The sequence below is a fragment of the Eleginops maclovinus genome, chromosome 14, assembly GCF_036324505.1.
Source record: "Eleginops maclovinus isolate JMC-PN-2008 ecotype Puerto Natales chromosome 14, JC_Emac_rtc_rv5, whole genome shotgun sequence".
Classification (NCBI taxonomy): domain Eukaryota; kingdom Metazoa; phylum Chordata; class Actinopteri; order Perciformes; family Eleginopidae; genus Eleginops; species Eleginops maclovinus.
In genome coordinates, this window is record NC_086362.1 from 9576557 (window position 1) to 9600248 (window position 23692).

At 40.3% G+C, this 23692-nt stretch overlaps 4 protein-coding genes across 7 annotated transcripts; 2 read left to right on the forward strand and 2 right to left on the reverse strand.

Moving 5' to 3' along the window:
• The first annotated feature begins 340 nt into the window (after positions 1 to 340).
• badb (BCL2 associated agonist of cell death b) lies at positions 341 to 6303 on the forward strand. Of its 2 annotated transcripts, none has more exons than XM_063900257.1 (4): positions 341 to 500; positions 2208 to 2360; positions 2829 to 3049; positions 3670 to 6303. In XM_063900257.1, the coding sequence occupies exons 1-4, from the start codon at positions 482 to 484 to the stop codon at positions 3805 to 3807; spliced, it is 531 nt and encodes a 176-aa protein (XP_063756327.1). In that variant the 5' UTR covers positions 341 to 481; the 3' UTR covers positions 3808 to 6303. The 2 variants fall into 2 exon arrangements, with proteins under 2 accessions (XP_063756327.1, XP_063756328.1); XM_063900258.1 differs by lacking the exon at positions 341 to 500 and adding an exon at positions 1318 to 1506.
• Positions 6304 to 6360: 57 nt separating this feature from the next.
• Positions 6361 to 11724, reverse strand: LOC134875659 (uncharacterized oxidoreductase YtbE-like). Of its 2 annotated transcripts, none has more exons than XM_063900251.1 (6): positions 11585 to 11724; positions 8238 to 8532; positions 7835 to 7980; positions 7173 to 7312; positions 6903 to 7061; positions 6361 to 6791 (listed from the first exon to the last, which is right to left on the reverse strand). In XM_063900251.1, exons 2-6 carry the CDS (start codon positions 8480 to 8482, stop codon positions 6612 to 6614), a joined length of 870 nt encoding a protein of 289 aa, XP_063756321.1. In that variant the 5' UTR covers positions 8483 to 8532; positions 11585 to 11724; the 3' UTR covers positions 6361 to 6611. The 2 variants fall into 2 exon arrangements, with proteins under 2 accessions (XP_063756321.1, XP_063756322.1); XM_063900252.1 differs by having other exon boundaries at positions 8238 to 8522; positions 11585 to 11723.
• Positions 11725 to 11940: 216 nt separating this feature from the next.
• Positions 11941 to 14344, reverse strand: zgc:101765 (uncharacterized protein LOC450036 homolog). 2 transcript variants are annotated; one of them, XM_063900254.1, is made up of 6 exons: positions 14152 to 14344; positions 13567 to 13859; positions 13290 to 13396; positions 12811 to 12950; positions 12556 to 12714; positions 11941 to 12481 (listed from the first exon to the last, which is right to left on the reverse strand). In XM_063900254.1, the coding sequence occupies exons 2-6, from the start codon at positions 13809 to 13811 to the stop codon at positions 12302 to 12304; spliced, it is 831 nt and encodes a 276-aa protein (XP_063756324.1). In that variant the 5' UTR covers positions 13812 to 13859; positions 14152 to 14344; the 3' UTR covers positions 11941 to 12301. The 2 variants fall into 2 exon arrangements, with proteins under 2 accessions (XP_063756324.1, XP_063756323.1); XM_063900253.1 differs by having other exon boundaries at positions 13251 to 13396.
• Positions 14345 to 14593: 249 nt separating this feature from the next.
• On the forward strand, positions 14594 to 20356 carry LOC134875662 (membrane-anchored junction protein). The gene is given in 11 exon segments (XM_063900256.1): positions 14594 to 14640; positions 14803 to 14910; positions 15740 to 15785; positions 15911 to 15986; positions 16349 to 16459; positions 16657 to 16691; positions 16797 to 16869; positions 16872 to 16920; positions 18386 to 18449; positions 19394 to 19557; positions 19978 to 20356. Coding segments are annotated over 10 exon segments (759 nt in total). The 5' UTR covers positions 14594 to 14640; positions 14803 to 14809; the 3' UTR covers positions 20018 to 20356.
• Positions 20357 to 23692: the final 3336 nt, after the last annotated feature.

Below are 23692 nucleotides of genomic sequence, written 5' to 3' on the forward strand. Positions count from 1 at the left end.
CAAGTAAAATCCACATGTTGCAAAACACATTATTACAAAATCATGAAACTAAGACATGGGATCGTTCTCTTTTTTCACAGGAAACCACACAACCTGTGAAAGATGATGAAGTAGTGAGACCAAAGAGGATCACAGCTCAGCAAACACCAGTAAAAAATAGTTTATGGGCCTGCATCGCCATCTGCAGCCCATACAAGGCATGCCAACAACCTGATATATCCCCCCCCCTCCCCCCCCTTCACGTTCAGTAAGAGACAATCTGTGTGTTTACACCTGCTTGCCTGTCCAACCCTCTCCTTATCAGCCTCAACATCTGACAAAAGCAAACCTCATATAACTGCTGAGTAACACGGGTCTGCCCTCTATGTCTGTCACATTAATTAACCTTTACCCTGCAGTGTGTGAATTCCTTTAGGAGAGAAAGGAAGGGGAAAGTCTCTAGGAAGAATGAATCTTGTTTTATATCAGCAGGCAACCCAACATGGACCAAGCCTATTCAGGTATTTTCACATTTCTTGCCGGTCTATTTTTAAGTTAAGTGTTTAGATCTGTTTTTTGTTGATTTCTCTTTTCCAGAGAGGATAGTAAAAATGGTGAATGATACTCACCTTCAAAGCTAACACCGACTATAAGTATTTGATTTGTTTAGGAAGAAGATGTAATATAAAAAAGCCTGGGTACAGTGATTAAGTGCAATTTAGAATTACCTGTAATTTACTTCAGTATTCATTTAATGCTTTCTTTTACTTCTACAAAACTCACATTTTATAAATTGTTATTCTCTAGATTCCTTTGACAGCTAAATACAGTAGTAACCTTGGCTTTTAAGATTTTTCATTCAAAACAGATGATCTGTAATTGTAATATGATCCAATCTTATGCATTATACCAGTGTTTTGCAGCCTTTTGGGTCTGAGTTACCACATTACATAACTGCAACATAACCACCCAACTGTAGGCTATATAGGCCTAGTAAGTATAATCTCGACCTCAATCAGCTAAACATTAAAAGGCTGCTTCCACAAGAATCAACTACAACATTAAAAGGCACTTACACATCAACAAATTAATAATGATATTCCATTGATACAATAAATAACTAAATGCCTCTTAAAGGGGGCTATTCTACTGCATAGGAAAGATAGGTAATGACTTGAAATGGAATTTATAAAACTGTAGTATTCCTTTTTTAGTAGTATAACATCTGAATTCAACAATGATTAAAATAGAAAAAGACGGATACAAGTACAAATGCCAATGCGCCTCTAATCTGAGCATTACGGCACCCGGTGAGACAAACAAAGCCCCGGCCCAGTTCCTAGCTCGCAACAGTGACGTCATCGCGCAGCGGCGGTGCACTGACGCTCGGCGATTGGGTAAGCGAGGAGCTAAAGTGTATTGTACATTAAAAAGACAAGGCGCCGATAACAAAAACAACACCTGCGGCCGCATGAGGCCAGCTAAGGACACACTCGCACTGTCGGGCTCCGGTTAAAATGATTTCGGGTAAGGAAACATATTTGTACCCCTTTTTAACGAACTCATTTAGCTCCTGAGCGGCTTCCACCCTGTAGGAAGTTTCTTTTGTCCTCTTCAGTCAACAACAACAAAACAAGCGAGTCAGTGTGCTGACGGAAGAGCGATGCGTCCTGGCTTCTCTTAATAACAGTTTAACAGCGAGTCGTTTATGATATCAAATATGGTTTCCGTGTTTTCAAAATGGGTCGGTTATCTCACTGGGAATACCTTTGGACTGTCTTATGCCAGGAAAGCCTCACAGATATGCATCTGGGTGTGTTAGATAGAGGCGGCATCAGTCATACAATGGATGATGCCATTTTAAGATCCTCGAATAATTAGTTTATGTGCTGGTTAACAGTACAAATCAAAGCCCATTTGCTATACGGACACTTTTTGGCACATTGCTTTTCTTTATAATAGATACTGCAAAGGAATACATATTGCTTTAAATAAGATGGCTCTTACACATAAGTATGGACGTTTCTATTTGTAGTTATCTCAAACAGGTCAAATGCAGGGCAACACTGATATCAGCCAGCTGTGGTTTAATAACAATGAAATGTATTACCTATGCACAGCATGTACATTTACTTATGGGTATTTCATGGTCTGCGATATGTAGTAAAGTAATTCAGGTTTTTTTACCGTTTCTCTCTTTCCAATTTTTTGGGAAAATACTACTTCAGATGTGACGATGGCTGCACACTTCACTATTTCTGACAGTGAGTCAGATTCATCAGAAGAGGTTGAGGAAGGACAAAATAACCAACCATCCCCTGTCCAGGAGCAGCAGCTTCCGCAACGACACTCCCTCACCCTTCCTGAGCTCAGATTGGCAGGTAGGAAAACCCATAAACTGTGTGAGAAATACGGATTAAATAAATAGTGCTTTAAGAACTGAGAAAAACCAAGCACGGTTATACTTTGTCTAAACCTGTAAAGTATGTTTGAGCAACTTTTACCGCAAACTGCTCCAGGTGGGACTAAACGTTTGAGAAAAGTGTGTTCTATTTGGCTCCAGTTAGCAGTATGTGCAGTACCATGCTCAACGATACTTATTTAAGATCCCAAAGTATTCCAACTTGTGTTTTCTGCAACAGCTGCTGAATATAGTTCCTATTTTTGCACAAAAACATTTGATGTCCAACATTACCTTAATTCATTGAACTATTGTGTCCTGCCATTCGTTAGCTTTGTTCTGTAGGCCTCATTACGCAATAATTAAATCAGCCATTTCTCACATAGGTTTTAAAGTTATGTACAGTACTTGGGGACTCTTCCTGCCTCTCACCTTTGGTTCTTTACAGGGACCGGGCGAATCAGGCTGAACTCAGAGTCCCACGCTTACACTGTCTCCCGAGATGAAGAGCTCCAGGCTCGGGGAGAAGATGAGGTCTGCACACCCACAGAGGGAGCTCCATTCAGGGGACGGTCCAAGTCAGCTCCCCCTGCTCTTTGGGCAGCCAAGAAATACGGCCGGCAGCTCCGGAGGATGAGCGATGAGTTCGACAGCATGCTGGACAAAGGGGTGAGAACGAGGGCTCAGAGGATGGAAGTCCATCTTCGGCTGAACTTTAACATTTGGGGAATAAAGGCTAAAAATGTACAAATTTAACATTTCAAATAAATAACTAGACCGACTAAATCCATGTTATTCGTTTTGTTGACAAATGTTCCAACAATTTTCAAACCTAGAGGAAATGTGGTGTTTTATCAAGGTAGCGGTCTGTTTTATTCGGCCACCAGTAATGGTGTCGTATCCTCTTAGAACATGGGTCAGCGTTGAGGTTTTAATACATAACGTGTCATAAATTGACTCTGTCCAATTCAAAGCCACATTTTCGTGATCTACATTTTAGATCTTGGTTGTATTTAACTGTATATCATATCCACTTAAAAGATTTCACCAAACATCTGGATCTTGAGTTATGGAAAAACAAGCTCAGTAAACATTCACAAAAGCCGTGAAGGTTACAAGAGGAGAACAATGCCTTTAACGAGAATCTGCTTTATTTATTGTTATTATCTGCAAAAACAGCCATGATCCCACTTTACTTCAGGGCATCCTTTGTTATTTTTTGATTGAGATCCCCCCTAGATGCAGAAAAATACACAATGTGTCTTTAACATTGTCTCCATTTTGCGCAGGAAATGAAAAAGGTGAGGAGTCCCGGGCCGGCCAAACAGATGCAACACTCAAAAACCTGGTGGAGCTACCTCTTCAGTCACCAGGAGACGGAGGGAGAGAACAACCACCATGAGAACCAAACTCACCGCAACGAATAGGCACCAAGAGAGGAAATTAAGAGGGACTTGAGGTTTAAGGAATGAGAAGAAAGCAATGGGGAAGCCAAGAGAACAATTGTGATGAGAACAAAAAGACCTGCTCTGATGGAAGAAAGGTTGGTTTGAACAAAAAGATCCCAAAACACAAAAAGGCGTGGCTAAGTGTCTCATCCTAGTCGTGTCATTTTTATACATTATTGGTAACTACATTTAGGTAAACCTTTTTGTATTTATGTTGGTTGTGATGTAAAGTTTATAGCTGGGCATCGCACTGTGAAATGGTAAGAGTCAGTCAGGCATGAGGATGGAATGGTGGCTATCTGAACCCCATATAATCTATAAAAAGACCAAGAGAGGAGAGATGAGCTCTTGAAAACACAAAGAAAGACCAGCATTAAGGGGATTTGAGTGGTGACTACTTAGTTTAAAAAGGTGCTAACCACTTCAGTTGTCTCTCCCATCAACACTATGCAATATACTGTGGATGGAAAGGTATAAATGCACTGGAATCAAACACCCAAGGCCACATTGAATGCTGTTAGAATGTCCTTCCTCATCTTCTTGAGGAAACGTGTTACTAATGCTTGTTTTGCTCCGAATGCTAGTTCATGGAGACCACTGTAAATGAGTGCCAAAATGACCTGCAGGTAACAGAGGATGGAGGATAAAAATGGGAAGGATTTTTTAAAGTATTCAGCTCAGGCCTTTATCTAACCTCCTGTTCTACTACCTGTAAGGTAGTACAATTTAAACAACTGTACGTACTTGACTATCTTTAACTGCTTTATATCTCAAATTTATCAAAAGAAGAACAATCTTGTACAAGGACAATCTCTGACTGCGCAGAAAATACTATCTTTTGTAAGACTTCAGGGTTAGAATATATCTGAAGAAAAGGACATTACTATAACATTTAAAAGCACAAACCAATATGAATTTATCTTTTCAAAGCCTTTGATGAGCAAAAAAAAAAACCTTGTAACTTTAATGTGTAAATATTTTGTTCATATTTTATCAAATTGCAGGGGTGCTTTGGGGTTATGAGCTATGTGCTTAAGCCAGAATTGTATTTATCGAGCTCTTATTTTACAAGGTTACCATGCTATTTAATAAGGTTGGCCAACCTAGCAATAGGCAGTGTACAATCCATGGCTGTTGTGATAAATATATGTGCATATTTAAATATTTGGGAGGGGATATATTAACTGCTATACAAGGAGCGACACACAAGCCTTTGGCCTCATTTTAAATCAGCACCAAGTGCGTAAAGGAGGTGGATTTAGAGTAAAGTCACATTTAAAACACTGGTGGAAAGGATTTAAACTTGGCTTCTCAAAACCATTTGTTCAGGAAAATCAGTTTCCTTGAGTTTAGATGCAGGTTGTTCACTCTTTATCTGCATTAGGATGTGAATACAATGGGATCTTAATTTATGAAGCCTTAAGTCTAAGAGTGCTGATCTAGATTTGCTTTTTATGCATTCAATTCTGGCTTATATATAAACTAAGATCAGGACTTCTACATGGCTTGGTAAATATATAATTTGGCTATTTGTGACTTGTTTATCAATGTGATTATTGAAAATGGTAATAGGTTTGTTCTTCTTGTGTCTTACTCTCTTCCTCTTGACTTGTAGGGTTGAGTTGTGAAGTGTTGCAGGCTGAGGGGGCTGCATTTGTATCGTCTTTTAAACAAAAAGCTTTTCCTAAACTTGGTTAAATGGGAAACTTTTTTTAATCAGATTATTGGACAATCTGAAGGGGCCATTGTTTTTAGAGATTTAATCAAGTTATCTATATGTTTTAGTAAAGCTCCCTACTCAATGAATACAGTTAGACTAGGCTGTTACATTTTAGCTACTTTAAAAAGGGACTAACATTTGATATCCCATTCCATAAACAGATTAACAAGGAAATGAGGAAAGGGTGTTTAAATAGTTGTGTTATCACAACAAATAGTGTTTCCACTCCTAGTTGTCCTGTACTTGGACACAAGAATGACAGTAAATCAGCTGATAGAGAGTTTGTACACGGTGTTCAGAGCTTAGGGTCAGATATGAATTTAAAGACAATAACATTGTCAACATGAATGCCTTGAATATGCTTTAACTGTGGTGTACCTGTGCATAATCAGCCATGTCTGTTTACCCGATTACCGCCTTAACTTCTAGGTCACTGTCACCTATAACGCTCAAGAGAAAGTCGATATGAAATGCCGTTTGATGGAATTCACATTGTGGTTCTGACTGTTAAACATTAGTGGCAGTGAACACTCCCCAGAGGCGAATCCTGCTTGGGCACCTGGAGTTTTGCAACGATCCTTGGTATTACTTGAATCTGGAGATGTGTGTGTGTGGTGAAAATAGAATTTGAATATTCCCTCCTTTTTTGGAAATTCCTTTTCCTTTTTTTAATAACTTTTGTAAATTTTCTCTACAGCTGTGAAACTTCTTGTATATGCGGTCTTGAATAAATAATTTTAAGAGTGGTTTTAAAATGAGTCTCTTGTGTAATTCTCTAAAGCTTTGTAGTACAAAACGAGACAGAAATCATATTTCAATGCAAATATGTTCATTAACAATTCATAGGACAACTAGAACACAAGCCGGAGTAATACTTTGAATCTCAACTTGTCTTAACATGGGGGCATGTTGACATATTTGTTAACAGCGATGATATTTTAACTCAGGTTATTGGCAGAATCTGTCAAAAATGTAAGATGTCATTATGCATATCTACTTAATCCTTAATACATCAGCATAATGCATTTGATAAGATGCTTAATATGAGCCCATGTGTGGTCTATCAAACCACCTGTGATGCGTCCCGGCAGTACTTGTGCCCACAGTCCAAAGCTGACAGTCTGTCCATGTCTGTGTCACTCAGTGTGAAGTCAAAAAGCCTTGCATTGTCCTTTATTCTGTCTGGATTTGAGGATTTCGGCAGCACGGGGACACCCTGCTGCACAGCCCAGCGCAACAGGACCTGCAGGGGAACAACAGACCTAAGGTTTCCAAATGTTGTCTAGAGTAGGGTTGGCTGGCACAAAAATTATGTTGATTGATTGTATGTGTTTGTATGTGTGTGTGTGTTTACCTGTGCAGGAGTGCGTTCACAGTTCTTTGCCACCTCCAGAACCACAGGGTCAGTGACCAGATCCCCTTTCCCTAAGGAGGAGTATGCTTGGAAACACACTCCAAACTCCTCACACACTTCCCTCAGCTCTGCCTGGCAGAACTTTGGGTGGAACTCTACCTGAAGAAACAATTTAAAAGACACAGTGTGCATCAGCTCTTAAATAACTATTATACATGTGATCCATCCTCATCCTCATCCTCATCCTCATCCTCCCTATCAGTGTCCTACCTGCAGCAAAGCAGGAGGGATTTTGCAGCTCTGCATCAGTTCCCTCATGTGTGCTGGTGTGTAGTTGGACACTCCGATGGCCTTCAGCTTCCCCTGGGCATGCAGCTCCTCCAGAGCAGCCCAACTCTGAGCTCTGTTACCTGCAATCAAATATTAATCAGGATCTCATCATCAGGGTAACACAAGTACAACTAAACTGGAGGAGTGTGAAGTGATTGAATCTCACCTCTTAATTAGGAGAGCATTCATTTATAAAAGATTGCTACAACTGCAATAGACATTTGGTGTATATTATAATAATTACATGTTTTAGTAATGCAGGTATCTGTAAAGTGCAGTTCTCTCTTAAATGTTGAATTCCTTTCATGTTAGGTTATTTAATCCAAAAATAAATACTTAATTAGAGGTGTATTGTTTCAATTGTCTAAATGATTAGCTTCCTCTTGCTCATAAACTCATGTCATCTACTTTAGTGAGGGTGTACCTTAACATCCCATGTAAATATTGTCGAATAAGATAAGTTTTGAAATAAATTAACTCTGGACGACCTTTACAGTATCTTTTGCCGGAGTCATTTATGGTGACTATCCTGTTTTCTTCAACTAAAATGAAATCTGTTTTGCTGTCTACCGTCTTAAGCAGAATGAATCTGAATTCTTTACCAGAGTTGCGTGGGTCAGATATCTCTAGATCCAGTGTTCCCGGCCAGTGGATCAGGTAGAGATCAATGTAACCCATGTCTAGATCAGACAGGCTGCAGAGGGCTCCTTCCATGGCTCGCTCACCATGATCCTTGGAGCCCAGCTTACTGCAGGGAGAAAGATAGGTTGTTCTTAACTGTGCCTCCACTGAGGTTCAGAGCCTCCAAGTTGTCTCTGAAAAGAACAATTTGTGAGAAGGCATGCATATTTTATTCAGCATCAATATTATAATATTCCAGCTGTTTTAGAGACATGTTGAGAAAAATGAAGGAAGAACAGCTTATGCTAGTAAAGTACTTCATAGGTCACTTATTTACTGACATAGTGTGCTCTTTTTGAAAGGATATGAGCCTATAAACATCACCTGGTTATGAACACATCCTCTCTGGTTAAGCCATGTTTGGGCAGAAGCTGCTTAAGCGCTCGGCCCAGTTCAGCTTCATTCAGGTAGACGGCTGCGCTGTCAAAGGCACGATAACCAGCAAGCAGCGCTGCATCCACCGCCCGGGAGACATCTTCAGGAGACACCAACTTGTAGGTCCCAAAACCGAGGAGGGGCATCTGAACCCCCGTGTTTAGGAGGACAGAATGTGAAGAGGAGGAAGACATCTGATCTGAAGGCACTTCTGCCTTTCTGTATCCTGTTGGTCTAACCAAAACTGTTAAAGAAAGAGACTTGTGGAGACTGTAGTTTGATTTCTACAATTTTACCATCAGCGTTTAGCAGCACTTTCATTACAGAGGGAGGTCAGAGTGTTTTCATGTAGAATGTTTTTAAAGAGGGATATGTCATTTAGTCTTGGATTATTTGTTGCTTCTTGTTTTATGTTCCTATATTGTTTAGGTTTGTGTCTTGTATTGTTGTGGCTGTTGTTGCCATGTTACCTACCTGTCCCTATACAAAAGAAACAGTGTTGATGCAATATCAGGACATTAGGATGCCATAGTGCAGCCATGAGTGAGATGTGACAGTGACTGTAAACGCAAAATACAATGCTATCTGGCAGTAGTTTAGTTTCTCATAACTGGTAAGTTGAGCATGGTTAATGATCTACAATGAAACGGAACATTACATGACAAGTAAGCAGAGCTGATGATGATGATGCCATCTCCCTCACCCTCCACACTGCCCTCTCCCACCTGGACCAGAGGAACACTTATGTGAGAATGCTGTTCATTGACTACAGTTCAGCATTCAACACCATTGTGCCCTCCAAGCTCATCATTAAGCTCAGGGACCTTGGGCTCAACAGCGCCCTCTGTGACTGGATCATGAGCTTCCTAACGGGCAGATCCCAGGCAGTGCGGATGGGGAACATCACATCCTCCACCTTGACCCTCAACACCGGAGCCCCTCAGGGTTGTGTGCTCAGCCCTCTCCTCTACTCCCTGTTCACGCACGACTGCGTGGCCACACACAGCTCCAACACCATCATCAAGTTTGCTGACGACACGACCGTCATCGGCCTGATCACAGACGGCAACGAGATGGCGTACAGAGAGGAGGTCAGAGCCCTGACATCTTGGTGCCAGGACAACAACCTCCATCTCAACGTCAACAAAACAAAGGAGCTGATTGTGGACTACAGGAAGAGGCAGAGAGAGGCACACACACCCATCACCATCGACGGGACTCCTGTGGAGAGAGTCAGCAGCTTCAGGTTCCTCGGGGTAAACATCAGTGAGGACCTGACATGGACACATCACACCAGGGTCATATCCAAGACGGCTCGACAGCGGCTCTTCTTCCTCCGCAGGCTGCGGAAGTTCAACATGGACTCCAGGATACTCTGCAACTTCTACAGGTGCACCATCGAGAGTATCCTGACTGGCTGCATCACCGCCTGGTATGGCAGTTGCACCGCCCTCAACCGTAAGACTCTACAGAGGGTAGTGAAAACTGCTCAGCACATCACCAGGACGGAGCTGTCATCCATGGAGGACCTCTACACCCAGCGGTGTAGGAAGAAGGCCGGTAGGATATTAAAGGACCCATCACCCCAGCAACAATCTGTTCTGTCTGCTGCCGTCTGGCAGACGGTACCGCAGCATCCGGACCAAGACTACCAGACTCAGAGACAGTTTTATACCACAGGCTATAAGACTGCTGAACTCCTGAGCTGTGTGAATGGCTACTCACATCTTTTTATAGTACACACATACATACATATATATATATATATATATATATATACAGGGTGCGATTTGACAAAAAAACAGAGGGGGGGATGTTTTTTTTAATTTATTCATAGACAAGAACATTGGACTTTTAACTTGCATAACTAGGGAGAAAAAAACGCAAAAAGTAGACAGGCCCTTTTTTCGGGTCCGTGGATTAGTCCCCATCACAACATGGCAAAACTTTTAATAACCCATACATGGATTTCTATTCAACGTCACAAAAACATGCGTACGCACTAACAGGCAGAAAGCACCATAGAACAGCATCAATGCTCTCCATGAAAAGACCCTCCAATTAACTTAAATCAAACACTCAAAATAATTCACTAAATAGCACAACGTGCTGTCAACACTCAGGGACAGGTCTGGAAAACTAGACAAAGTAAACAGTCGGCTCTGGTGACAAATTTGTGGTGGCTTTTTCGTTTTTCCTATCGGGGCATTGTCTGCAGCATTTCGGCCCTCTTCTATCCACAATTCTGCAAATGGGTCCTGTAAAGTAAGATGATATGCTGCTCTGAACGCGTTTCATGTTTGGTTCAGCGCTGTTTTTCCTGCGAAGTTCCCGCACAAAAATGTTACAATGTTTTTGTGTTCGATGACGTTCAGAAATATGCACCGTCTGCCAGAAGGCTGCTGAATAGCCTACTCTGATGTAAAGACACTGAAGATCGTTAGATTTCAAGAGTTTAAGTAGGCTAGCAGTTAAGTTGCATTCATCGCTATCAAGGGGGGGAAATCCTTGTCCCCACCGGAGATAAAAATAATTTAGCAGAGGTAGGGATAGGAAAACCAGAGGGGGGGAAATCCTCACCATCCCCCCCTACAAATCGCACCCTGTATATATATATATATTATATACACATCTGCAATACATATCTGTTTATAATACACATATCTATATATTATACATATCTGCCATATACATCTGCTATACATAATATATGCATCTGTCCATACCTCCTCATTCAACAGTGTAAAGTGTTTAAATACTTTCAATGTATTCCGCATATGTATATATTTCACATCCTCATATCTTTATTGTTGTTATTGTAAATATTCTTCTCTCTTTTTGCACTATTTTATTTATCTTATCTGCACCATGTATGTTGAGTTGTTGGAGGAGCACGCGACATAAGATTTTCATTGCCAACATATACGTTGTATATGCTGTGCATATGACCAATAAAACCTTGAAACCTTGAAACCATGCCATATAGAGGAGTCAGGAAAACATGGCTCCCTGTGTAGCAAGGCTGTGCTATCTCTGCACCTTAACAACGCTGCCCTTTCTCACCAAATGATAAATATATACAAACTTTAGGGAATTCTTCATGTATTTTAAGAGCTGTGAGCTTACAGCAGTCTTTAAGTTACTTTATATATTTTTTAAGAATTACGAACATAACAGCAATTGTTCAAGGTTAATAATGGGAGTGTGACAGTTATAATGACGCTGTATTTATTAAAACGTTTTACGGTTTAACACGCCATTAAATGCCAAGTTTACAGTCAATATTTTCATCTCACCTTCTAGCTGAATACTTTCGAAGAAGAGCAGCAGAATGTGTGACTGTGAAAGGAAATGTCACTTTACTTCTAAATGTAGCCACATTACAGAGCAGTGTTTACAACTACCTCTTCCTGCTACACGTGGGACGGTGGGAAGACAGTCATGTGACAGTTATGTCGCTGCTGATTGGATGAAGAAAATCAGTAGGTCAAGAAACCGGAAAGCGGGGATAAAGAGAAAGCGATGGAGCAGTTTTTTTTAAAAGGGGTACAATAAAGTTTCTGGTATATGAACTCATTACAGATTGAATAATGATAACATGCACAGTACAAATATATATTTGAAACGGAAGACATTAATAAACACAATGTTTCAGTTTTTCTCTTTTTTTATTACGATTTTGTATATGAATTAAAGTGTGTTAGGCACCAAAGAATATAGAAATAGTCTTAAAATTATTACACATTTTTGCTCTTCAAGCAGCACAATAAGGCTTAAAAGACATTGTATGTTTCATGGCATATGACAATTAAAAAGGAACACTTATAAGTAAATGTTTTCTGATGTGCTACCTGAACTCTCAGAAGCTTAGTACATACTGCATATTCGCCCAGTTCATTTATTATGTAACTGAGTTGTCCATATCCAAACTCTAACCTTTGCCACCACTTCATCTTTGCCAGTCAGAGCTAAACAACAGCAAAATTTAAGAGGCATTGTGAATATGTGGTCTATCAAACCACTTCTGATGGATCCCAGCAATATTTGTGCTCACAGTCCAAAGCTGACAGTCTGTCCATGTCTGTGTCACTCAGTGTGAAGTCAAAAAGCCTTGAATTGTCCTTTACTCTGTCTGGATTTGAGGACTTTGGCAGCACTGGGACACCCTGCTGCACAGCCCAACGCAACAGGACCTGCAGGGGAACAACAGACCTAAAGTGTTTGTACAAAAATACTGTTAATTAAGAGGCTCTTTGTGTGTGTTTACCTGTGCAGGAGTGCGTTCACAGTTCTTTGCCACCTCCATGACCACAGGGTCAGTGACGAGCTCTCCTTTCCCCAAGGAGGAGTATGCTTGGAAACACACTCCATACTCCTCACACACTCTCCTTAGCTCTGTCTGGCAAAGCCTTGGGTGAAACTCTACCTGATAAACAACAAACAAAAAAATGGTGTGCATGGTCTTTTGGAAAAAACGATTATACATGTGATCCATCCTCCTCCTGCTCTATCAGTGTCCTACCTGCAGCAAAGCAGGAGGGATTTTGCAGCTCTGCATCAGTTCCCTCATGTGTGCTGGTGTGTAGTTGGACACTCCAATGGCCTTCAGCTTCCCCTGGGCATGCAGCTCCTCCAGAGCAGCCCAACTCTGAGATCTGTTACCTGCAATCAAATATTAATCAGGGACTCAATAAAAGATAATATTCAAGAGGTCATTTTATCTCCCTATTAAGAAATGTAGTTGTGCTTGGATAACACTGGCAATTAGTAAAGCATTTGTTTATAAAACATTTGATACACCTGGACGACTAAGATTTTTAGGAGGATATTGCACACTGATTGTGTTACAACTTCTACCTAATTTGAGTATTTCTTTCACCACTGCATACATGCATCACATTTAGGTTTTCAGTTATATTTTTGTACCTCAGGGAAAACATTGACTTCATCTGAATTCTTTACCTGGGTTGCGTTGGTCAACAACTACCAGACCCTGTGTACCTGGCCAGTGGATCAAGTAGAGGTCAATGTAGTCCAGGTCCAGCTGAGAGAGGCTGCGGAGGGCTCCTTCCATCGCTCGCTCACCCTGATCCTTGGGGCCCAGCTTACTGCAGGGAGAAAGATCACATGATCAGGGTGTAACACCAAAGCCAGTAAAGACATGCATTGTTTTCCTTTCATCAGCTACAGTAATCAAATCAGTAAACAAATACAAATATTCCAGCTGCATTTTATATGTATGTTTTAAATAAGTTATCAGCCAACCGATGTATATCACCTTGTAATGAACACATCCTCTCTGGTTAAGCCGTGTTTCGGAAGAAGCTCGTTCAGTGCTCGGCCCAGGTCAGCTTCATTTCGGTAGACGGCTGCACTGTCAAAAGCCCGATAGCCTGCCACCAGTGCTGCATCCACAGCCTGGTAGACATCTTCAGGACCCACCAACTTGTAGGTCCCCAAACCCAGGAGGGGCATCTGGACCCCCGTGTTTAGGAGGACAGAGTGTGAAGAGGAGGAAGACATCTGATTGTGTTTTTTGGCACCCTGTTAGGACTGTTGGTCTATCACACACTGGCACAGAGAAAGAGAGTTTGGTAAGAAATAATGACATTTGTTTTAAATAGAAAATATTAATTTGATTGTATCAGAACTGGAGTACAAATAATGCTTCAATGAAATGTCAGTAACTGTAAATACAATATTACAATGGTCCATGCGCTACAGTTTTTTGTGCATTAAAAAAAGGCATTCCCATAAACAGGATCCTGAAACAGGAGTCCCTCGCCCTTGCATTATAACACTATTTTAAGTGAACTGGGTAGGAATGCAAATAAAAAATGACAGTTAAAGATTCTAATCTCACCTTTTAAGCTTTCCGTTTAATCAAAAGTGATGCATCAGTAGGTAATTGCTCGTCGCGTTTCACGTGCTTAAGAAAAAGTCAAAAGTTCAGAAAGGCAAACGTGAAATTACTTCTCAGTACTTTCTAATGTTTACAACTGGTCTTTCCTGCTAAGCGTGATCACATGACAGTCACGTGATCTTCTGGGCGGTTTTTCTCCGTCTCCATAGTGACACCTGCTCTGCCGCTGGTGATTGGAAGAAGATCTGGCTAATCAAAGTATGCCTAGCGATCCAAAGGAGGTCACTCACTTCTTCCAGCGAATCACGGGGCGAGGAGCGTTTGACTGACAGTCATGGTTTTAACTGTTGGCGTCCTGGTCGAGGAGGAGGAACATTGCTGCATGACCACCTACCAACTTTATGCCCACCGTTTCCTCTAAACATTACGGTAATTTCAAGAGAGCGCCAATGAGAAAAGCAATATTTCGACAGTTATTTCATTTACTAAGTAAAGGCATCAATATGAATATTTAAATATAAATGCGTCCAAACTAGCTAGCTAAATCAGTTTAACATTTCCAGTGATGTTGAACAGTATGTTGGTTGCCCTCAGGTCAGTTCAATTAATGAATAGCTTGTTTTTGTGATTTTGTTTTCCAAACCATATCAGGTCAGTCATGCCACTGCAGGCCTTCTCTTCCACTTTGGCTGAAACTCGATTCTTCAGAGCTGGTAGTTGTATCTACAAGTTCAAGATCAGAGGAGGCTGCAGCTTCAGGCAAGACACACAATGTCCTTTACATCTTCACAGCCCTGCCTTATTTCTTAATATCTATTCTTCCCTTCTCCTGTCCTCTCGGTTGATAAGAGCGAGACAAGTCAGCGGATAAATCTCAATACAGCCAGTACAGTCTTGCTGTTTTACTCAAGGCTTAGCCTAAAGGGGAGCAAAGAAAAAGAGACTACTGTGACATAATAAAGAAGGAACCATCTCAAAACCAGGCCTTGGGTTACTGGGCTAGTAATAATGTTTTCTGAAGTAGCTGTTAGTGACTGGTTGCACATCTTGGATATTTTCATTCAAATCGTGATAAGCATTTGTCTAAAAAAGAGAACAGGCTATATTAGAACAACTACAGACAGGAGTTATGTTCCTTCTTCCTTGAAAGCAGTGAAAAACAACACAAGTTTATAAAGCCCTAAGTCACACAAGAAACAGTAAGACTATGATGGTATCCACTCTTATCTCCTTCCCTACTTCCCCCTCAAGGTCAATCCCACAAAGCATTGCAAAATGTTCCTTAATCTTAAAAGCAGTGAGGGAGATGGCTGAGCTTCAGGCAACCTAGGAAACATTGATCTTTTCTCTCCATTTAAACTGTTTTTCTTTTAAAACTACTGCCTATAATGGCTGCTGGTACACTTGATCTGTGTATTATTTTGTTTCATCCGCGAAAAGAGAAGAAAAAGTGGATCTAAGGCCCCATGGAATCTGTCTGCTTTGATTCCAAAATATACCCTTAGAATGAAACTAACTGATCCTGAAATGCCTGAAGGATGCAGAAGCTTTTCAGGAAGAAGAAAAAAGCATATTTTTTTTTCATCAGGGGAGAAGAGGTCATGGGAGGAAACTGCTTCAACCAGGAACTGGAGGTAATGATGGGTACTTAACAGCCCTCACATGAGTTGTGTCCACACTAAATCAAATGTCTACTTTCACAGTTAACTGATATTGTTCACTTTTTTTTCTAACTCCCTCTCTCACTTTCTCTTTTTAGGAAGTTATCAGAACTGTTCTTGGCAACCTGGACAGTCTCCAACCCTTCTTTAGTGCCCACTTCAATATCTTCCCCTGTATCCTTTACCATATTTTATTAAGTAACAGTATTTCTTTTTGTCAGCTTTCTACCTATTCCTACCTATCCCTCGCTTTGTATCTCTCTACCAACTACTACTACTACTACTCACCAGTTTTCCCCAACATTACTTCTACCTCATAGTTGAGATGTTTTTGCAGTGACAAAATAAGTCCAGGGCATGACGGTTACAACTAAAGTTCAGTCTTGAGATCAACATAGTTCATACTGATGCTTTAGCAAATTGCACAGTAGCGAATTTGTTCAATATCGACATTCTGTTAAATACAGATCAAGGAATAAAGCTCCTGAAGCTTATTCACTGGATATCACCTGTATTTCATTAACCGTGTGTACCAGATAAGAAGCGATGGAAAGGAGCACCAAAGGTGGTGCCCAAACATGGTGACAGGAAGCTGGCAGCCTACCCCTACTGCCTGATCCTCTACCTGGAGAAGAACATGCAGGATGGTGAGGGCTGGGAATTCATAAAGACAATAGGGGGGAAAAAAATAAATGTTATTAGCACAAAGACATGGACATTAGTTCCTGAACTGATTGTCCTTGTGAAGTGACTGCGTGATAAAGAACAGACATTGTAGGTTTCAGTTCAGAAGAGTACACAAACAGATACACAACATACTGACTCACATGTATTTATCTTGCAGAGGCATCAAAGCAAGCAGAGGAGAAGCTGAGCCCAGTGAGTTTTCAAGCACATACATAGAATGTAGGGTTTACATGTTGCTTTCAAACTTTCTTTTGATATAGTATGTTGCATATAGAATGGCTGCTGGATGTTTTCTAGGAGAAAGACGCTGCTGTTCCTGAGCCCCGGTCAAAGCGCTTTAGAAGATGTTCACCACTAGAGGAGGCCATACTCAAGACTTAAACCAGGATTTTGAGACTAAAAGCAAGGCTTCTGTGGTTGGGTGAGTGTGTTTGCTGCTGTAACCTGAAACTACATTCACTCTGTGTTGGTCTCATTTAACCTTACAGGGAACCACAACTAAGTGTTTGGAAAATCTTCGCAAATAAATATATTTACTGACTAAAAACCTACCCTGTGGTTGCAACGAGGGTCACATATGGGCTCCTTAGTGAATGAAATTGATGATTCTGACCAAAAACCTAATACTACAGTCGTCACACACACCCAAATATGCACTTTTATTCACAATGTGGAAAAAAGATATCAGTGTTCCTATCCATAAAATCACTAAGACATCTATTCTGACAACTGCCCTGCTTCACACTCACACACACTAACACAAAAACAGACAGACACACACACATGCTCCAGTGATTCTTGCAGTTATGACACAGACAAGAGGCGAACGGGCGCCACCTCAATCACACTGACAGTCAGATCAGCGGGGCGCAAATGATGATTTTAGAAGCACGCACACACACACACACACACACACACACACACACACACACACACACACACACACACACACACACACAATAACTAGTTTATAACTTATTTAAACAGAATTGTGTTTTTTTTCTTGAGGGACACACGCTCAGATGCACCAACTGTGTAAACATCCTGCAAGCAGCAGAGCCTCAAGCATCATTACCAGCTCACAGGAAATCAAACTCTCATTGCATTATATTCACCACGCTGACCATTACACTTACATGTCCTTACAAAGGTGCTACATAAATATAACACACACTTCTATTCTCATAGGCTGTGAGAGATGCCCTGGAGAGACAGATGGTTTGTTTTCGTGTTAAACCTGCTGGAAAAATGGGAACAGAGAAGAATGAGTTTGAAAATGACTCAGTGAGCAGTCAGACTTGTCAACAAGAGGCATCTAACAGAGAAGTGTTGGTGTTGGCTGCGTAATCTGCCATTTAATCCAACAACTTGTAATTGAAGGTCTTTGGAGGCCATGCATTATGAGGCATGACATCCACCAATTTACTGTTTAAAGAAGAGGTTTATTCAACCTTACAAAGTGAAGCATTGCTGTTCATTGACAAAACAAGGGATTATTTTCCAGATTTCTTTCTTGTACATTTTTGGTTTTAGCCTCATTTTGTTTATGTTTTTTTATTTCTCACATATTAATGATTTTATGTCAGAGAATATTTAAGCTTTTTTTCTGGTATATTTGTGACTTTTTTAATATATCTTTACCACACCTCAGAGAATAGGCTCTCTTTTTTACATTAATGTATGACTTTAATACTATCGAGACTGAGTTTTTGTCTCAGAATACTAACCCCTCCCACAGATCTGTTACAAAACTGCTTTAACCTACAATAGCTTAAATAGGCTTTTGTTTTAAAGGATAAGCATGGACATTATTATCTTTAAAAGAGATGTTAAAGTAGAAAGCAATTGGCCTGTATAATTAGTTGTTTATGTCCAACTCTACACAGGCTCTCTCTGGATCGTCCACATGCACACAGAGAGGTCAAAGAAGATGCAGGATGCTTTGATGAGGTGATTTTTTTAATTAGGCCTTGAAAAAATTCCCCATCACATTTAACTGCTTCACTGATTTGACAGTTTCCGAAATGTCAAATGAAGTAATTTCATCCCACAGTCACACAATAAATTGAATAATGCTTTTCCTTCTAATTTTAGCCTTCAGTTTCCTCTCTACCACATCTATAAACACACTCTTGGAGCATCTCTGTAGCCCCAAGCTAACATTTGTGCAGACAGGTAGCATAACAAGTGTGATTAAGGTTAATAAAAGCATTACATCAGGCACAGAGTGTGTTTCTCTGTAACTTTGTGCATGCCAGAGAGTGTGTGCTCCCTTCTCATCCTCTGCCTTTCATCTCATCTGATCCTGGTTTCTTTGACTCTTGTCCAATCTTTTTCCCCTCACATTTGTTACAAGTGGAAAAAAGGATTTAAACTAATCGTGTTAAGCTTTAAAAGGGATTATGCTTGAACAATGAAGGTGGTTATTGAGTTCATGGCACAAACCGACTCATGAGAAGTGTCATAGACCAAGAGACAATATTCGGGTTATCAAAAGTATATTTTTAAGCTCATACAGAAGTCCAATTGACCATTAGCTTAGCCCCACTACTCAGAGTTAGTGTGTCTATGCTAACACTTTTTTTTCTCGAGCTCAGTTTTTAATATTTTTGACCAGAAACTGCAGGTTTGAAATGCTAAAAATGGCAGATAAACATATTATTTTTCAAAGTTGAGCTCCTGTAAAAGACATGACTCCAAACCCTATTTATGGGTTATTGCTCGTACCACAGCCGCATGCACACAGCTGCAGTATTTTTGCAAAGCTGATATGGGACAAGTGCTTTTTGTGGGAGGTGTTAGCAAATGCTGAAATGAATTACATTTGACTACTATAACTGGAAGAAAGACTATATTCTGTTCTTTCTTTTTTTTCATTTAATTCTCTCCTTCAGAAATACGAACCCCAGCAGGACCCAGGTGTCACAGTGACAGGAAGTGGGACTAGAGGTGAAGTGCATTCTGGGACAATAGAGCCCATGGAAGAGGATGAAGAAGAAGAGGAAGAGTCTGAACCTGGTACCCCTGTGAGGGCAGGGATTCTGAGTCGACTAGCTAGGTCTGTACCTGAGCAGGCACACCAACAGTTAACAGTGTTTAGCTAGCATGCTAAAAGCTAACGCTGAGAACGACAGCAGAGCAGTGAATTGGCAAACAGTAAGCGTAACCTTCAGAGATGAGGGTGATGTCACTGTTTGTAGATTTGACGTTAACACCCACGGGAGAAACAAGAGCTAACTGAAAGAAAAAGGTTGACAAAGATTAAAATGGATCGGGGAAATCCAGCTATTATACGCACAGAGATGACAATATAGCTCTTTCTGTTGAGACAAGCGGAGATGTCCTGAGGCTCACAGAGATCGACAGAAGTAGCTCCGCACTGACACAGCATGCCAAACATGCAGCCTTTCATGGTAATAATGATATGCAGTAGCCATTAATCACAGTGTGTTAACGCTATCTGTCTCCCTCTTTGCAGCCATGTCTTCCCCTTCTCCCTGCTCTTCAGAGACCCCTGAGGGCCACTGTACGGAGACAGGAGGTGTTACTGGTGACTGAAGCGGAAACTCACCGGGGTTTGTTTAGTTTAAGTCCTGCAGAGAGAACTCAGGAGTTTGTTTTTTTCAGGAACATTTGAATAGACCTGTTTGTATCCTTGTTAAATAATCAGTTGTATAAAGGTCATTATTAATGTTCCCTATTGAACTGAGGTTATTCCGACTCATGTAAGATGTTCTATTTTATTTATATCTTAATTATATATTGATATAACTATTAAGTGCAGAGTTCAAGGGTGTATTTATGTTAGCTTTCTGTTGTAGCTCATATAAGCAAATAAAGATTGTTGCTTCCTTGTTTCCATTGTTTGTTTTTTGTGATTTTATAAAGCATCACCTGCAATAACTCTTTCAATCAGTGAGAATTCATTTATACAGATATTATTCCTCCTTATAGACTCACTTTCGTGAACTCTGACCCCCTCCAAATGTAACAAGAGAGCAATGTGTCTTTGATTTCTTAGTTTCCCATCTTAAATTCTGCTAGATGTAATTTTCCTTTCATGATCGGCGGCCCCATTTGCATCCGATTTATTTTCTTTTTGCCGACACATTGCTTTAATCATGTTTTATGTTAATTAAGTTGTTATGAATAATGTACTAGTTAAGGTAAGGCAAGTTTATTTAAATAGTACCTTTCAGCACACGGCAATTCAAAGTTACAAAACAAAATAGGCAACATTGAATAACCTTTAGCTTTCTGATATACTTTTTATTGAGGCCTGTGAGTAGTCCAGTCTACTGAAGATGAAAGCATGGACTAGTTTTTCCAAATCCAGCTGTGTCATTAGGCTTTTAATCCTAGATATGTTCTTCAGGTGATAGTAGGCTGCTTTAATTGCTGTAATTTGACTGTTGAAGTTCAGGTCTGAGTCCATAACTAGCTACACCTTGATTTCTTGCCTTATTTGTGGTATTGAGCATTAACAACTGAAGCTCTGCGCTGACTTTTATTCCTAAAAAGTTAAATTCGAATTGTAACATTATTCTGGAAGTGTGCAGGCTGTTTATTTCACGTTAGCACATTCCAACGGACAATGCCCTGCTTATTTCCACTTTTGGTGTGTGTGTGTGTGTGTGTGTCTGCCCGTGTGTGTTAATACATGGGGGTAAATGGGTCAACTGGACTCAAACATCATCTTAGAAACAGGAAAACTTTGCCTAATCCTCTCCTAACATTGTCATAGTGCCCAAAATAACACACACATAATCTTACACTCACGTCTACTTACACACTTTGACCACACACAATATCCTGTCAGACATAATGATGCATATAAAATAACACACACTCACACATCATACACTGCTGCACAGACGCACACACATGCATCATATACTTTCACACACACACACACACACACACACACACGCACACACACTGAGATTAGAATAACAGGGCAGAAGTGGAAGCGGACACATTAATGATATTATAGTTATTCAAGACGCCACGGTTTCCACGGCAGCCGAGAGCGACGAGGCCACTCAGCGATACAAACATCAGTCACCCCGCTGACTCACACTGGAGAAATGTGTGTGTGTGTGTGTGTGTGTGTGTGTGTGTGTGTGTGTGTGTGTGTGTGTGTGTGTGTGTGTGTGTGTGTGTGTGTGTGCATCTCAGCTACAGGAGACTCCAGTTTAACAAAGTTCACTCACATCTAATTCTCTCCTGATGAGGTGCTGTGGGCCACTCAGATTTATAGTCTCTCTCTCTCTCTCTCTCTCTCTCTCTCTCTCTCTCTCTCCCTCTGGTTGGCATGGAATCAGAAGAAACACACTGCAGCTCACAGTCAACACACTAATAGTTTAGTGTGTGTACATACGTGTGTGTAGGTGGGGGGTTTAGGTGATGATGTCACACATTCCGTTTTCCATTGACATAACGGTGTTTGGGAATGTTCTGGGATGGAGGGGCCATAAGATGATAATTGTGTTTTCCTTAGAAAAGTGTGTATGTGTGAGGATGTGAGTCAGTGTGAAGCGCTGGGAGCCAAAGCATCACCATCAATGCTAAATCATTAACACAGAAAATGGTGTGGCATTTAAATGTATATCCATAGCGTTCATTTTGCTAATTAAAAATAAGACAATATGTGTTCGTCACCAAACTTTTTTTCTCTAGAATCAAGAAAAAACGAAGGTGAGACGGCGCATAAACGCCATTAAACACCAACTGATGATGTAAACATCCACTATTGATGACGCAAGAAAACTAAAATGCAGTTTAGAAATAAAGTCTTTACCAAATACAGTATGAGAATAATTCAAAATGATACAAAACTAACAAGGACATTTGACTAATAGTAAATTAAAAACAAGTAGCTGATAAACTGTAATTGGATTGTAGAAAGAAGGTTTTAAGAATAGGACTGGCATTATTCTATATTTGTGTAGTGTAAAACAAAAAATGTGTGTCTCTATAGATTTCCCTACACTATTTGTGGCACTTGGCCTAAAGAAATGACATATATCCTTACAAAGAAATAAAGTCCCAAATATATGGCTTCATTTTTACCTAATACAGCTAGTGACTGTGGTTTTTCAGGAAACGTGACTCAAACACCAGTACATTTTGGACTTTCAGCAGTACATTAATACACATTTTATATTCAAGTGAGTTCATATAGCAGCAGCGTGAATGTTGGATTGAATATAAATATGAACATGTGTGTGTTTTATGGTCAATTTCAATGGAATTTGTTGACAACAACTCTGTAATGGTCTTGGTTTGCGTTTTGGTTGTGTTTTTGCGAAAAGATTCTGCCAGCACAGTTATGTATGCAAAATATGATTTGGGTTATTGCAACCTGCCCACATTTACAGGTACTCGCCCCTGCGCCATCTGTGAGTCAGTAGCATCGCTCTCTCCTTCTAAGCTCCTACAGTTAGCATAAATCAACATTTATCTAAGCAGATATACTCAAATTATGATTTTCCTTGGTTATAGTGTGGGGAAATACCTTATTTCTCATGGACTTAAATGTAAAACATATTTTTTACCATGAGTAAAACACTTAAAAAGCATAAATGAAATCCTATTGTTTCCTGGGTGAATTACATACTAACAGTCAGTTTTTCTTGGAGTTGTTTGGAGAGTTTTTTGTAATGTCCCTTGTTTAAAGGTCATAACAAGGGTCTACAGATTGTATTTCTGGAAGAATCGCCTCCAGCTGTCCCGAGTCTGATTCACAATACAAGACAGATGTGGAGCTCTTGCTAAAGCTAAAAACATACAATAAAACAACTATTATTGCTGCAATATAATAAACTGCATCTGGGATCCAACCAAAATATTACGCTGAAAGAAAATGTGACGCAGCAGTGACTGTTTTGTGACTGTGATTTTGGTCTTTGACTTCTTAAATCAATTCTCCTTGCAGTAAATCAAAATCTGTCAAATATATTATTATATTTATGGCCCAATATCAGTGGGTTTCATATCTCCGTGGGCGTTATAGACCCACACTGGCAACAATTCCCAACCCAGCCCAAATTCTCCAGGGAGACGTGGAAAAACTCATTGAAAAACCAAAGACGTAACCTCGGGAGATTCAGATCCTTGCTCTTCCAGTAAGTATTACATTTGTTTCCTCACCCTGAAAACCATTTTAACCACAAGGGCACAAAAGACACTCA